This window comes from Grammomys surdaster, unplaced genomic scaffold, assembly GCF_004785775.1.
Source record: "Grammomys surdaster isolate TR1022 unplaced genomic scaffold, NIH_TR_1.0 99, whole genome shotgun sequence".
Taxonomy (NCBI): Eukaryota; Metazoa; Chordata; class Mammalia; order Rodentia; family Muridae; genus Grammomys; species Grammomys surdaster.
Genome location: NW_021604578.1, coordinates 6,517,042 through 6,528,480, shown reverse-complemented (window position 1 = coordinate 6,528,480; position 11,439 = coordinate 6,517,042). Strand labels below are relative to the sequence as shown.

The 11,439-nt window shown below is 40.1% G+C and overlaps 1 protein-coding gene across 2 annotated transcripts in view; it reads left to right on the top strand.

Moving 5' to 3' along the window:
* The window catches only part of Slc38a9 (solute carrier family 38 member 9), an 84,281-nt gene extending 73,212 nt beyond the window's left edge, over positions 1–11,069 (top strand). Inside the window, exons 13-16 of one of the 2 annotated variants that reach the window (XM_028783643.1) lie at positions 528–676; positions 3,692–3,781; positions 4,846–4,944; positions 8,483–11,069. In XM_028783643.1, coding sequence (XP_028639476.1) covers positions 528–676; positions 3,692–3,781; positions 4,846–4,944; positions 8,483–8,600 — 456 coding nt within the window. In that variant the 3' untranslated portion in view covers positions 8,601–11,069. Of the gene's footprint in view, positions 1–527; positions 677–3,691; positions 3,782–4,845; positions 8,459–8,482 lie in introns of those variants that run through there. The other variant, XM_028783653.1, reaches the window with a different exon arrangement.
* Positions 11,070–11,439: the final 370 nt, after the last annotated feature.

The following is an 11,439-nucleotide window of genomic DNA, read 5'->3' as shown; positions in this document are numbered from 1 at the left end:
ACACTCACCATGCACAGGTGACAGATGCACACTCACCATGCACAGGTAACATGCACACTCACCATGCACAGGTGACATGCACACTCACCATGCACACTTTTTGAAAGTGCTGCAGTGTCAAAGGAAGAAAAGCCAGAGAGCTATAGCAAAGATACAGTGCCACCAAATTTAATATACCATTTAAGTAAATTAGGAACAAATTTGTTTATTGTATTTGAACTTTATAGAGCTGTGTTTCTTGGTCTGTCTATTGTGAAGAACAAAGTTTTCTTTATTATTCTAATGTAGAGTAATTTTCAGACTAGAACATTTATAAAATAGAATATGCCAGTGTCAATTTTTTAATCAGTTTCTAACTATGTAATTTTGGTTTTTGTACTCACCTCTTGACAAAGAGTTTGTAGAATGGCATCAGTTCATAAATCACTGTTTGGGAATTGCCTTTGTACAAAATAAGCAGAAAATTTTGTGAACTTGAATGTACTGAATTGAGTGTTGACATGACTTCCTTGTCTTTCTTGGATTAGAACTTCTTAGACAACTTTCCTAGCAGTGACATCCTGTCCTTCATTGCAAGGATATTCCTGCTGTTCCAGATGATGACTGTGTACCCACTCTTAGGCTACTTGGCTCGTGTCCAGCTCTTGGGCCATATCTTCGGTGACATTTATCCTAGGTAAGGGTTCTTCTCTAGACCAGCAAGATGGGCCAAGCAACAAATGACTGTGCAAACAGGTCAGTTTAAAGTGTGACTGATCCTTTTGCTATATAAAAAAAAATTGCCTAATGAAAATGGTTACTAAGGATAGGTCACAGAGTCTGTTTCCCAGAAGAGCTTTAAATAGAGAAGCCACTCCCTTGCCTGGGACAATTTGATGTCCATTCCTTCCAGGAGAGTCAATTAACTCTGATGTCTGTTATATTTATGTGAAGATTTAACTGCTACTAAGAGCACATTGCTAGGAAGTTCATAGCACTTATGTTATAGAACCTATGTAGGTGTGCGCTAATAAGAACCAATACTTTTAATTGTTGGATATTAATACATGTATGTTTATTAATAGCTGTACATTTTCATAGTATTTAGCGTTGAAGGTGAGACATAGAATGAATATAATTTCTTACATAATTAAGACAAGTTTAACTTCCTATGGGAATTTTAGCATCTTAATGAGCATGGCGGAATTGTGCATCCTCTTGAAGAAGATCTGTTAAGGTAGTTACCCTTATCCAATAGAAATGTCCACAGGGCATTGTGTTTCCAGACTTTCCTGTGACAAGCACACACTGTCATTTGTCCTACAATTGCATGCTCCACAGACAGTGCATGCTTTTTTGGACTCAAGACTTCTTTATACTCAGACATTTTATTGAAGATTACCAGGAGTTTTCATTTGCAAAAACACATCTATCAGTATTTAATGTAAAAAATTAAAACTGGGAATTTTAAGGTATCTGTTGATTCCTTTAAAAATCAATAAGTCCAAACATAGATAAAAAATCAGTAAGTGCAAACATAGATAAAAAATCAGTAAGTGCACAAATTAGTAAGTCCAAACACAGAGGCACACACCTGTAATCCCACCCACAGGAGACTTTCGAGTGTGAGGCCGACTTGGAAAATAAATACAGCCCTCTTGAGACCCTGACACTCAAAAACTATAGTAAAACTGTTACCTGTTACCATAAATAATATATTTATGAAAAATAACTAATTCCATAACCAAATGGTTTTATAGCTATAAACTCTTTAATGTCTGCCTTTCTTGTTGACAGCTGAACTCTAGTGTTTCTGCATTATCTGTTACACTGTTATTTTATTTAAATATGTGAAGAAAATTCAGCCTTATGTAGATGTGTAATTGGAAAAGAAGTTCCTTTTATAGCCTTGTCAGATAACTGTAAATGTGCATCTTTGGTACCACGAAGAAATGTGACACAAGGTAGCTCCTTGCTCCCGGTGTATAATCAGAAACTCAGTTGCCTTAAAACCTATGGGGCTCCCTGGCTCTCTCCTTCTCTGTTCCTGAATGATTTTGTGGCATCATGTTTGGTTAACATTGACTCGCAGAGTTCTGCAGGTCTCGCAGTCGTTCACACATTTCCTTACACGTCACTAACTCACACCCACTAATATCACCATCAACTTCATCTAAAAATGTCCTTACATTTTGGAAAATTATCAAACTCAAAGTAGCAAATGCCAGGTTCTCTGAAATCCTAGTTTTTATCGAAAACTCAATTGTTATTGTCAGGAACAAATACTATCTGTTGTTCTTTTTGTTTTTGTTTGTTTGTTTGTTTGTTTTTCGAGACAGGGTTTCTCTGTATAGCCCTGGCTGTCCTGGAACTCACTCTGTAGACCAGGCTGGCCTCGAACTTAGAAATCTGCCTGCCTCTGCCTCCCAAGTGCTGGGATTAAAGGCGTGTGCCACCACTGCCCAGAGTCTGTTGTTTTTTTCTTAAATGCAAAGCTCATCAACATTCATTTAAAGGAAATGTCAATCCATCACCAAGTGTGGACGCCTGCTGTTTGGGCTGCATTTCAAGGATAGGTAGCATTTGTGAAGACGGTCAGATTGGGCCAGCTACACTGCACAGCTGCTTTTCCTCAAGACATCCATGTCATTGGGTGTGCAGGTGTGCCCGATTGCTTCCCATGTGAACACACAGAATATTAAAATGATGTTTACTCCAAGCATGAGATTCAATAAACTAAGCTTTGCTCCTTGCACCCCATGGGTACTGGAAATCAAACCCAGGCCTTGAGCATATTGGGTAAATGTGGTCCACTGAGCTGTATCCTCAGCCCTCTCACAGACATAGTTAATAAATATTTTTTTCTTGTTTTGTTTTCTCTTGAAAGTGTTGGCAGTGAAAACTCCATCTAGAATACAGATTCTTTTTCCCTTATGTGTTGCTTTAAAATCATAAGGTATCTTGCACTGTTATGAGAACACTATTTACCTTAAAGTCTTCCTGAAACAGAATTCATGGTCACACTTGGAGAAACAGCCACTACTTTGGAAAACTAACAAAAGTTTTTCTTTTAGTAAAACCACAAAAGTACAGAAAGTTGAAGACTGAAATTCTGGATGAATAATAAAATCTTGATACCTACTATCTCTGTCATTTATCAAGATATATGCTAACCACCTATAGCATAAATAATTCTCCTTACTTTTTCAGACATTGACAATATTCTCCCCCATATCTTCCTACCCTCCACTTTTTTTCTTTAGGTTTTCTTATTTAGTGAAAATTCAGCTAGCTTCTTTCCAAATTGTTTAGGTAGTTCTTGGTTATCTACATAAATAATATTATTTTTAATAATTTTTCTGTGTTCTGTCAAATAACCTGTTGATTTTCTTGTTCTGCAATTTTTTTATTTTTTATAAGTACCTTAATAGGTTTCTTTATGGTTCTGTGTTCTCAAGTTATTCCAAATAAAATTATATATAGAATGTGTACTAGTTTGTACTTACAGAATTTGCCTTTTTATATAATTAGATAAAAAGGGCAGTTTCACAGTCTCATTACCAGTACTGAGTGGTGTATTTCATAGTTTTGCTGGCAGATTAAAGACAATCATTTTAAAGAGGTTAAGAGTGAATTTTTTTCTCCTAAAAATTGATTATAACTTGCCTGTTTTATATCTTTTCTTTCATATAAACTTTCTTCTGTGCCCTAGCATTTTCCATGTGCTGATTCTTAACTTAATTATTGTGGGAGCTGGAGTGACCATGGCCTGTTTCTACCCAAACATAGGAGGGATCATAAGGTATGCTTCTTCAAATCATGCTCTGGTATTATCGTTGCTGTTGACTTTTTAATTGAATGAATTTTCTGTCAGTGTTTAAGACTGGTAGTGTTCAAGTATACTTTCTGGTGTTTGTTAGGGCGCTCATTAAATTTCATTGTTGCTGATCTCTGGTACAGAAGGGGCTGTGGGAGGGAGTGTTCTGTGTCACCAATAGGGGAAAGTGTTCTGTCTGTGGAAGAGAGTGTTCTCTGGAGCCTGTGAAAGAGAGTGTTCTGTGGAGCCTGTGGTAAAGAATATTCTGTCTGTGGAGCCTGTGGAAGAAAGTGTTCTCTGGAGCCTGTGGAGGAAAGTATTCTGTGGAGTCTGTGGGGAAAGTGTTCTGTGGTGCCTGTTGGGGAGAGTGTTCTGTGGTGCCTGTGGAGGGAGAATGTTCTGTCTGTGGAGCCTGTGGGGAGAGTGTTCTGTGGAGCCTGTGAGGAGAGTGTTCTGTGGTGCCTGTGGAATATAATGAGCTTTAAAGTTCCTGTTAAAGTATTCCTTGAGAAAATGGAGAAATGCCTGCTTCTCTGTCACAAACTCATTTAAAGATTTTTGTCTTCCTTAATAATTACAGTGAATGCCACAGACAAATTCATCTTTTCTCATTTATAAACAGATGCTCACAAACTCTGAATGACTTAATAAAAGGTGAAAAATTGAGTCCCGGGATGTAGCTCATTTGGTAGAGAGCTTCAGCCCCAGGCTCCATCCCCAGCACTTCCTAAGCCAACGTGGTGTTTGAAGTGCCCCCACTCAGGAAGCAGAGGCAGGAGAACCACAAAAATCATCAAGATGAAAGCCTGTCTCAGATGTTTCTAAGATTTAAGGAATGAATAAAAACTCTTTTCCATGCAGATATACAAGGAAGAAATAATAACTTTATTAATTTAAATGAAACAAGTTTTAAACTTTTATGTCAGTAACAAATGTCAAATTTTATTTCAAAATGAGAATGAGTACAGTTTAATTCATACTGTATTTACTTAATTATAAAGCATCAGAAATCCAGTAAGACGATTTAAGCAGAACGTTTTATTTTGCAGGTATTCAGGAGCAGCATGCGGCCTGGCTTTCGTCTTCATATACCCTTCTCTCATCTACATAATCTCCCTGTACCAAGAGGAGCGTCTGACATGGCCTAAGTTGGTGTTTCACGTTATCATCATCATTTTGGGCCTAGCAAACCTGATTGCTCAGTTTTTCATGTGAAAACTGTCTTCTCAAGATTTCTCATGGTATTCTGAACCTTGGCAACGGTTCTGCATAAAAGAACTTGAAAATGCTGTCATTGCTATAATTCTAAGTGTTCTTCTAAGATAATTGGAAGCAAGGGAAATGATGGTCTCTCATAAGTATTTTTGTACTCAGGCTGGGTGGGAATACGTGCTAAGGCTGATTTTTCTCCGTGACCTTCATTCCCATGTATCCAAGTAGAAATGTGGGGGAAAGATACAGATGTTTCTGTTGATAAGTTAGGTGGGTTTGTTTCACTCACGGCAAGGAATCTCAGGGGACTTGGGTCAGGGCATGTTGCCAGACCCTGTGTGTGCTTCTGTGTGTGTTCTTCCACCTTCTTACTTGCTGGGCCATCTCTACAGTTTGCCCATACCTCTGCTGTCTCCAATAGTAAAACAAATACCTCATTTTAAAAGAAGTTTCCATGGCATCATTATTAATGGGATGAATTCCTAACTCAATACTTAATCTGAAGAACTAAAACCTTTAAATAGTGTTAGTCCATCAAAACCTGTGTGTCACATAGGGCCAGTGGGATGGTTGGTGTGTCAGGGAGCATTTAGGTGACAGGGTAAGAGGACCTGGAGGGTAAGGTCATCCTCAGTTTCACAGCCAGTTTGTCTCTTGGGGGGATGAGTTGTTTGTTTATTTTAGTTTTTTTCCCCCTTGGGAAAGGCTTTCTTTATGTATCCCTGGCTGTCCTGAAACTCCATCTGGGGACCAAGCTGGTTATGGCCAGTTTGAAACCACCCTGGCTATATAAAGCTTTGTCTCAAGACACTAAAAGAAAAGAGAGAGAAAACCAAAAGAAATTGTCAGATACACTTCTGCAGAGTCTGTTGCTATCTGACTCTTAATTCTAATCCAGTCCCAGAGACTGAAGGTTGCAATTCCAAAGCCAGATCTCACACCTGAACAAAAGCAATTGTCCTTTCGTCTCACCCTTGAGAACTACACAGACTGTCGTGGAGCCCAGTGGAGGAAGCACACATGGAGGTGGGTATATGCGGCTCTTCAGAAGAGAGAGAAATAGTTAGGAAGGGTAGGACTGTCCAGTGTACCCCGAGTCAGCCTGGTTCAGGTGTGACCTCCAGGAGCCCACACCATCTACCTGCTCCTGTAACAGGAAGGGAACAGTTAGGTCTTGCAAGAAAAGCTTCTGAAAAGAAGATGGAGAAATCCAGATTCTTAGAGTTACCACTCTTGCCATCTTCATTCTGAACAAAAAGCTGAAGCAGAATCCAGATCTGTCTGTCTCCCCACAACTACAGGCATTTAGATGTCTCTAATTTTGATTACATTGTTTAAAATGTATCATGTTCCACCTCCCAGACACTGTCATGTTCTTCAAAAACAACAGGTAGAATGTTTTTCCTAAATGTAGTAAGCAGCCCCAGATTTAAGACCAGCTTCCATTTCTTTTAGCATAGCTTTACATCCTACTAGAGCATGGTCTATGTTCATAAGGATCTGTAATTTCTAATACTTGATAAAGTCTTATTATGAAAACTGTCAAGCAAATACACAAATAGAATAATACAGAAAACACCCAGTACACCAATCCCTAGGTTTAATAATTACAGGGTTAGCTGAATTTTCTTCACCTGCTTTCTCCCACTTTTTCTTTTCTACTGACATATTTTAAAAACTTGTCTCAGACATTAGGTCACTTCATTTCTACAAACCTTAATATTCAGCTAATAGCCCAACCTCTGAACCTAGTTACATTTATCATGGAACTAGTCTCAAAGGCTCTGGCTTACACAGGCGGCCGTAGATGTTGGCTTGCAAGGGACCATGCTTGAGAAACTCTGGAACTTCATGACTGCAAAGTCCTTCTGTTAAGGGACATTTGAGTCAGAGCTGGGTGTTGTAAGAGATGTCCCTGACTTAATCCCACTATGTTCTTGGTAGTTTCTTTTGTCTTTGAGAACTTTAGACAATTTTCACTCCTTTTTTTTCCCCAAAGATGTTCTTGGATGTGTTAACACTTTAAGCTTTAACAATCAAGGATAATTGGATGCGTTTTTGCTCATTTCATAGACAAAAGATAAAAGAAATACAGCAAAGGATGCTACCCTCCAGATGAAAAAGTAGTACAGATTTATGCTTTTGTTTTCTTAAGAACACTTAACGCTTTAGACAACCTCCTGATGTCCTGTTAGACAAGCCAATGACTTTGTCCCCTTACGATTTTGATTTTGTTTTTCTCCATGAGACTCCCTTGGCCTGTCACTTGCTTAGTCAGAGAACTCTGCGTGAGTGTGTGTGTCCCGGCTCGTGTGAGAACGGTGAGGTAAGAACCCACATGCAGCCATCTTCCCCTTTGTCTCTCTGCTCTCATCTCTGAACTTTCTAATTAAGCCACTCTGCCCTTCTCACTCTGCCTGGGCTGGCCTTCTGACTGGGCCTCTTTAACACACACCTGAGGACTCTAAAATCTAAAATGAGCTGTTTAGTGTGCTCTTCCTTAGAAATCCTGTAGATGAACTTGAGCTGTGCTAATATTAAAGCTAGAAAGGGGAAATAGAGGTAAGTTGTATACCTGTGGACGTGGACAATTGTGCCAAGCCATTGGCATCGGCGCACCCCAAAGATGTGTTTGGAATGAGGAATACCTAATTATACCCCTTGGAAGAGGCTATCTTAAAGGGAAATGCTTCGTTTACATTAAACATGTTTTAGAAATGCTGTTCCACTACTCACTGTAGCTGTGGGCTCCTTCTCTGCTTCTACTTGAAACCTACCAAGGAAATGTTTGATGTGTGTTTTTAATTATCAGTCCCTTAAGTGTTCTGTTTAAATAATTGAATAGCCGGCAATGTACGTGACTTTGGAGGAGCTAAAGGCATGTAAGACAGTATGCATGCCCTAGAGGAGCTTTTTTTTCCTTTAAACTAATGAAGAAAGAGTGTGCTCACTCGGCAGTGCCAGTGCACCAAGCAGTTAACTGAGCACTGTGAGAGCAGCATCGAACCCTTGGGGGCAGGGCCATGGCAGAGGAGGAGGGGCTGCTCAGAAGCAGAAGACCCATTTTCACTTCCCTGCTATTCTCCTGGATTGCACCCTGTGCTCACCAGCTAGTAGAGATGTGTTACATATATTTGCTTCTCTGGAATTTGCAGATGTCCTCTAAAATGTATTTTGTGACATTTAGTTGCTTCTTTGTGCTGTTATTCTTTCTTCTCTATTAACCCTGGAGTATTTATTTCCTATGTCTCTTGGACAGAAAGCATAATTGCTTAATGAGGGATGTAATTAGTAATACAGTGGGTGCTACAGACATTTATAAAGTTTCCAAAATTTTAATTTCTTTAAATATTATGAATATTCAAAATGTCAAATGTTTACATTCATTGATGTAATAGTGTTTTTGTTTCATTTTGTTTCTGTTACTGTGATAAAATACTATGACCGAAAGCAAGAGTTTATTTTGGCTTACAGTTCCAAAGAGGGAGTCCATAATGCACAGGAAGGCATGGGAGCAGTACCAAAGCAGGACTGGCAGATCACATTTCATCTGCCCATAGGAGAACAAGAGTGTGAGTGTCCAGCCTGGTAAGTCTGTAAACTCACATCCCACCCCCAGCACTTCCTCCAGTAGCACTTCATTTCCTGAGAGCTCCATAACCTCCCCAAACAATGGTTCCCCAATCCAGCTGTGGCCCAAGTGTCCCAACACATGGTCGCATGAGGAATTTCTCACCAAAACCCCCACAGTTGATAGCCGCGGGGAGTATTACCCTGCATGTTTCTTTTACATGGTGTTGATGGGTTGTTACATTTTAGAAGTTGGTGGTGATTTGAATTTTGTGTTGAACTCAACTTCATACCAACTTGAATGCCCCAAAACAAATCCTAGTCTAGTGGGTGTGTAACAATAGCATGCTACCAGTCTGATACAAAGTGAAGTGAATCCCTCACCACACACACTGAGCCAGCTGGCCCCACTTGCAGTCTGGCAGTCACTCTGATGGGAGCCTCAGAATCCAAACAGTATCCTCTGATATGTTATTTGTCTTTTTATAGAAAAAAAATCAGAATTATTTTGAAGGAAAATATCTCTGGGATTTTGTTAGTGGAATTTGGCTAGGAAATACTATTGCTTCCTAACACTGGCGCTGACAGAAGCAGCTGGGTTCCATCCTTTGCAGGGCTGAATTTCTCAAGTGACTGTGCCCATGTCTCCTGTCAGGCTATAAGGGGCCTTCTTGAATGTCCTGATCTTCTGGAAAGAAGATCATGTTAACAGGACCTAGGGGAGCACCTCTGTAAGCCCATCTGGGGGAGCACATCTGTAAGCCCGTCTGGGGGAGCACATCTGTAAGCCCGTCTGCTCTCTCCCTTCAAGAACGTTTTTTCATGACTGTGGCACTTTAGGTAAATGTTGCCCAGTTTCTGGCCAAAAGCCCTGGAAAAGTCATAACTTTCGGAATCTTTAACGTTAATAAAGCACACTAATCTTCTGGCTTCTTTAAGTAAAATTACTTTTTTTCCAAATATTAATTTTTTTCTTGATTTCCCAACTGTTCTGAAAAGGTAAAATAAGAGTTTTAAACGTTTAAAATGGTGTAGTGTTTATCACAGACTGTGCCTTATGGTCCCAGCACAGGGATGAGCTGCACCGCTCTGATACCCCACCCCCAGTCCCCAAGTCCTGTAATATTTAGTCATAGCAGGCCTCAGGATACCTTTGTTTGATTAACTAGTCAGGATTCCACTTAAATAGAAAGTAATACTAAATGTTATTCTATTATCTAGGGTTTTCTTACATACTCCTCCCCCAAAATAATGTGGGGGCTAGAGGTCTAGCTTAGTGGTACAGCATTTGCCTCAAAAGTATGAGATCCCAGGTGTAATCCCCAGTATTCCCCAGGGGGGAGGAAAGGGATCAGTCAGGTTCCAGATTGATCACTCAGTACATAAGTACTTACTGTTAAGCGCTTGGCTGCTGTGGTGAACAGGCAAGTGTGACCCCAGCAGTGAGCATCCTTTATCTACCCTTCTGACTCGGCAACTGGGTCCCCTTCCTTCGGTGCCACTGAAGTTCCAGGCTCCTGCCCGCTTGGTGCTCTGTCTCTGATGAGCAGCACTTATGGCAGGTGATCTGAAGGGCTGAGTGTGGCAGCCAGATGTGCTAAGCAGGATTTCTGGAGGGAGTTGTGGCTTTCAGTGTAAAACTCCCACATCCCAGGTTAATTGTGGCACTTAATTATTTGTACAAAACCAGAAGGTCCCACAGAAGAACAGATACAGGATAGGCTTCCAGGTGAGTCACTACATCGTTGCTTTATTATTTATATAACAACTTTTTTCTAAGAGGTGTCTAAGATAAATATGGTAAAGAAGATTCGTGGGAATATATGTACACATACCTTCTAATAGATATCTTTTAAGATAAATACCTTTGAATACATTGTTATTGAGACTCTTGCTGGCTCTCCTGGCTTTGAATGCACTGTATAGCCAATGATGACCCTGAGCCTTGTAATCTCTTTCCTCCACCTCCCAAAGCCAGGAGCACAGGGAGGGCCCCACCAGGCCCCGCTGAGGACTCTTGGTTACAAGGACAGGTCCAGGTTTTATGCTGGCTGTCATCTACACAGTTTGGAGTTACACCTTTAAGGAAAAAGAGAATCTGGAGCCTCAGATAGGAAGCGGTGCATACAGATGAGGAGCCCTGACTCAGCTGTCTTAGTTTTAGGATTAGATCATACGCAGGCCATTTGGACAGCCAGGAAATAGAAGACACTGGAGGAAGAGTAATGGGCACCGTGCCTGAGTTTCTCTGTGACCTGGAGAGCTACGTTTACCAAACCTGAGCTTTTACTTCTGAAAGGGCCAGATTAGGTGCCAATCTAGTAACAGTTAATTTGGGATCCAAATAGGGTATTTTTCTTTTTCAGGTTGGAGCGTTTGTGCCTGGGAATAAGTCTTACAAGCTATTACTTTTTTTTTTTAAACTGTTTGTTTTGTTGTATTATTTTGAGACAGAGTTTGATTGTGTACCCGCCTGGCCTCAAATTTGTGGCACTCCTTCTGCCTGTCTCCAGAGGGCTGGGATTGCAGGCCTGTGCCACCACACCTAAGTTTGGTTTTGTTTTTTAATCTTTACAGAGATAATAAATACCCTGTTCAAAAAAAAACACTTATTTGCAAACAGTGGCTCCCCTTTATCTGAGGGATGAGAAACTTACAGAGGCACTTGGTGTAGGAAAACAACTTCTAAGACAACATTTAAGTAGGTAACATTTATCTATGTTCTGTCTACACCAGTAAAGAATATTTCTATTAAAGATACACTTTAAAGGACTACCTGCTTTAGAAAATAAGTAGGAACTGTATGTCTTTCTTTGAAGAGAGGAAACTAAAATTTAATTCAAATAAATAATCTTACTCAT